The 3,658-nt window shown below is 38.4% G+C and overlaps 1 protein-coding gene across 1 annotated transcript; it reads left to right on the top strand.

Moving 5' to 3' along the window:
• Positions 1-1,211: 1,211 nt before the first annotated feature.
• Positions 1,212-2,214, top strand: LOC140749107 (larval cuticle protein A2B-like). The gene is made up of 2 exons (XM_073082131.1): positions 1,212-1,241; positions 1,630-2,214. The coding sequence occupies exons 1-2, from the start codon at positions 1,230-1,232 to the stop codon at positions 2,164-2,166; spliced, it is 549 nt and encodes a 182-aa protein (XP_072938232.1). The 5' UTR covers positions 1,212-1,229; the 3' UTR covers positions 2,167-2,214.
• Positions 2,215-3,658: the final 1,444 nt, after the last annotated feature.

Here is a 3,658-nt window from a genome sequence, read left to right as displayed (position 1 = left end):
AAAACAAATGACGTATGTTATGCTCCAATATTTTAGTAAACATTTCACAAAAAAGAGTGATGTATAAAGTTAACCATCTTTTAAAGTTTTAATAAGTTTAATTGCTTTTCATAAATTTGAATTTTATTTAGAAATCCATTCCATTACCTAACTTTTTCGCGCTCGATTAAAATTCGAAAACAAATTAAATAAAAATGCGATAAAAATTGAAATTAAAATCCGGCTATTAGTGATGTTTTATTTTTGTAAGATATATAATGGCTAAATAATAATCCTTCTCATTATGAGAAGAGACCCGTGCCCAGTAGTAGGACAGTAATGGGTTGATGATAAAGATGAAATAATAATTAATATCTAACCTGCAAATAAGTTCTATTCGCTCTTTAAATTAAACAGCTGACAGCAAGAAATAAAGTATCAAAAATACCTAGTCGAAGTATCAACTTACTATCGGATTAAATGAATACCTACTCAGTTAAAGATGGCGGTAGATAACGTCAAGCTTGGATTGCCCTTATAATAGACATTGTGACTTTTATTGTGGTATTATACTGTAATTATGATCTAGATCTTAACTAAGGAATTCAATATGCAATGTCTCTTTTTGAAGCAAGGTGTTTAAATATCAAATGCACACAAGTATAAATTAATCGCTTTAATAAATAGAAAATTTTAACGTTCTACCCTTAACCAGTTATTTATTGCAATATAATTGCCTTGCTTATAAATATTATATTATTTATATCCTATTGCGTCACCTACTTAAGTTATATAATGCATTTAATAAAGATTCCATACTTCTACATTTCATTTAAATGGAAAATATTGTTACAAAGAAAAATATTCAAAACGATTGAAAGAAGTTTCTTGTTCTTTTATCTGTAATTTAGTTACTATATTTATTTTGGTAAATTTTTGGATGGATATAAAATTATGTTATTTACGTCTTAAATGCTCGCCGTGTTAAATTGTTAACATAAAAACAAATTATATTTATACTCATTATTATTTAATAGATTTACTTTCGGTACGAATAATTTACTTATGAAAATAAAAAAATAATGCTTGACATTGCTCCAATTTTTACCCTCGCACCGGTCAAACATATCAAGTATTGCGTACGCCGATGTGTCATGTGTGGCCGGTAGTGGTGTAGAGTACAGAGCAAGTATAAAAGCTCTACATGGCGTGTAGGGCGGCATTATCACTCGATAAACAAACCAAACAACATGGCTGCTAAAGTAAGTAGCTCAAACGATCAATATTGTTTTTAAAACTTTTAATTAGGTTCTTTGAGAAATTTCAATTAGCTTCAAACTAAAAATTAAAATGTCTTTAATTTAAAACCGAAGTAGTTTCTACCACTATATTTTCTAGTTATAGAATTTTAATACATATTTCCAGTTTTCCCGTAACAATTATACTTGTGGCTTTAGTTTTAAATACCTTTTAAGTTTTGGCTTCGATCAACAATTGATCGAAGACTTTTGGTCACATTAACAAGTTCTTTTTGTATAAAAAAACTGTTTATAATATCTTCCCTACGTATTCTAGTTTAAAGCAAGTAATAACAATACTGCTTTAAATTCCAAGCATTTTATAATACCAATCTCTGTTATTATTTTCCAGTGCATTGCTTTCTTGTGCGTCGTCGCCGTTGCGGCCGCCCTCCCCGTGGTGCCGGTAGCTAAGGTAGCGTACGCGGAGCCCGAGGCGCCCGCGCACTACGAGTTCCAGTACTCCGTGCACGACACGCACACCGGTGACGTGAAGGAGCAGCACGAGGCGCGCGCCGGCGACGCCGTGCAGGGCTCCTACTCGCTCGTGCAGCCCGACGGCGTGCACCGCATCGTGGACTACTCCGCCGACCACGAGCACGGCTTCAACGCCGTCGTGCGCTACGAGGGACACCCCGTCGCCGCTCCCGCACCCGTCGCTAAGGTAGCCTACGCTGCTCCCGTCGCCAAGGTAGCCTACGCCGCACCCGTCGCCAAGGTGGCCTACGCCCATGCTCCGGTCTACGCTCACGCTCCAGTCTCCTACGCCCACGCCCCGGTCTCCTACGCTCACGCCCCAGTATCCTACGCCCACGCTCCCGTGGCCTACGCCACCGCTCCTATCAACCAGGTCTCCTTCTCCTCCCCCGCCATCTCTTACCACCACTAAATTCCTGGAGGCATTGTTAAGATAAAACTACCTATTTATTCTGTTAATAAAAATTTAGTCAACTAGATTTACGGCTTTTATTTTCCGCTGAGGGTCCGTGGAATTGCACAAGGAGGCGTCAAAGCGGCGTATCCGATATCAAAACGCTCTAAACGAAGTTAGAAGGAAGCGTGCGGGTAGTGTCGGGGAATCAATTGAATTATGTAACATTATGAGGCGAGTGGCTCCAGTTACGCAGCACGTCCGCACCCCCGCGGGCCCGCTCTGACGCATTACTCTTGACACCTATTCATTCAGCTAGAGCAGTTTGCTTGTCGTGGCCACTATAATTAAAGCTGATGGCCCCTCACGAGAAACCCCGCTGTCGTCCGGGAGATGGAGTTCTCCGGGAGGCAGGGTGGCTTCGAAACAATCGTGGAGCTGTATGCTACTTTAGCAAAAACATCACTACGTGTCTACGCCTACATTAATGATTGCAGGCAAATACAAATTGACAGAACCGATCGTGAAAGTGGTTGTTAGGATAGAACGGGGGTTTGTAAAATGTGTGATGTGAATATTTAATTTTGTATCTTACTCGTTCTTAACTGTAAACTCGTGAAGGGGAGCACGAAAAATAGCAGTGCTATACAAAATAATACTGACATGACATGAGTTACATTCGGTTCAAAGGTTTTTGAAACAGTATTCACCGCATGGTTTTCTTTTTTGATGCCACTATATAATAAGTTTTATTTCTTTATCTCTTTTCTAGATATATAGATATGTATATTTGGTAAATGCCGACTGACTCAAATAAACACAAAGTGGTCATCTGTAGAAAAAAGATATATTGCTGACATCTGAGATCGAATGCAGTTCAGGTAATCCCCTGCTCTTATAGACTTTTTTATTATAGTAGCAATTCACAATAGGCCAAAAGAGCCGCTATCCCTGAATACTAAGACGTAACACCTTATGTAAATAAGTCTGATTCTTCACGAAACCAGGATACCGCAGCGCTATGCTACTGGTGACAGATGTGACAGAAACAGGTATGATGGTGATCTGTCATCTATATACGAGTATTATCTAGGTATTATAGAGATAGTCATTGAGTGCCGTGTCACAGTTTTTAACAATAGCATATGTTTACTAATAACAACATTGTCACTAATCTTTTGTTAGTACAATAAAAATATTTAAATATCAAACATAATCCTTTTTACATCCACCAAATACTATATTTTCACATAAAATATAATTCAGATTCCGAAAACCAGCGTGATTTATCAACGATAACAAAGTGCGTGTATTTGATGAATAAATAACGAGTGCGCAAATGTTTTGGCGAAGTTTTTCCACCCGCCCACAAAGGGTTGGATCGCGTTAATCCCGCTATTATCGGATGATGAACTATTACTGCCCGCGCTGTGACCACGAGCCGAAATTATACCGAATGTTACTGTTTATAACGTGTTTCGATATGAAATTATTGTTCATAGTCTCATAT

Source organism: Epargyreus clarus, unplaced genomic scaffold, assembly GCF_041222505.1.
Source record: "Epargyreus clarus isolate Ecla_fem2 unplaced genomic scaffold, WU_Ecla_fem_2.2 ptg000017l, whole genome shotgun sequence".
NCBI classification, from domain to species: domain Eukaryota; kingdom Metazoa; phylum Arthropoda; class Insecta; order Lepidoptera; family Hesperiidae; genus Epargyreus; species Epargyreus clarus.
This window is presented reverse-complemented; position numbering and strand designations above follow the sequence as displayed.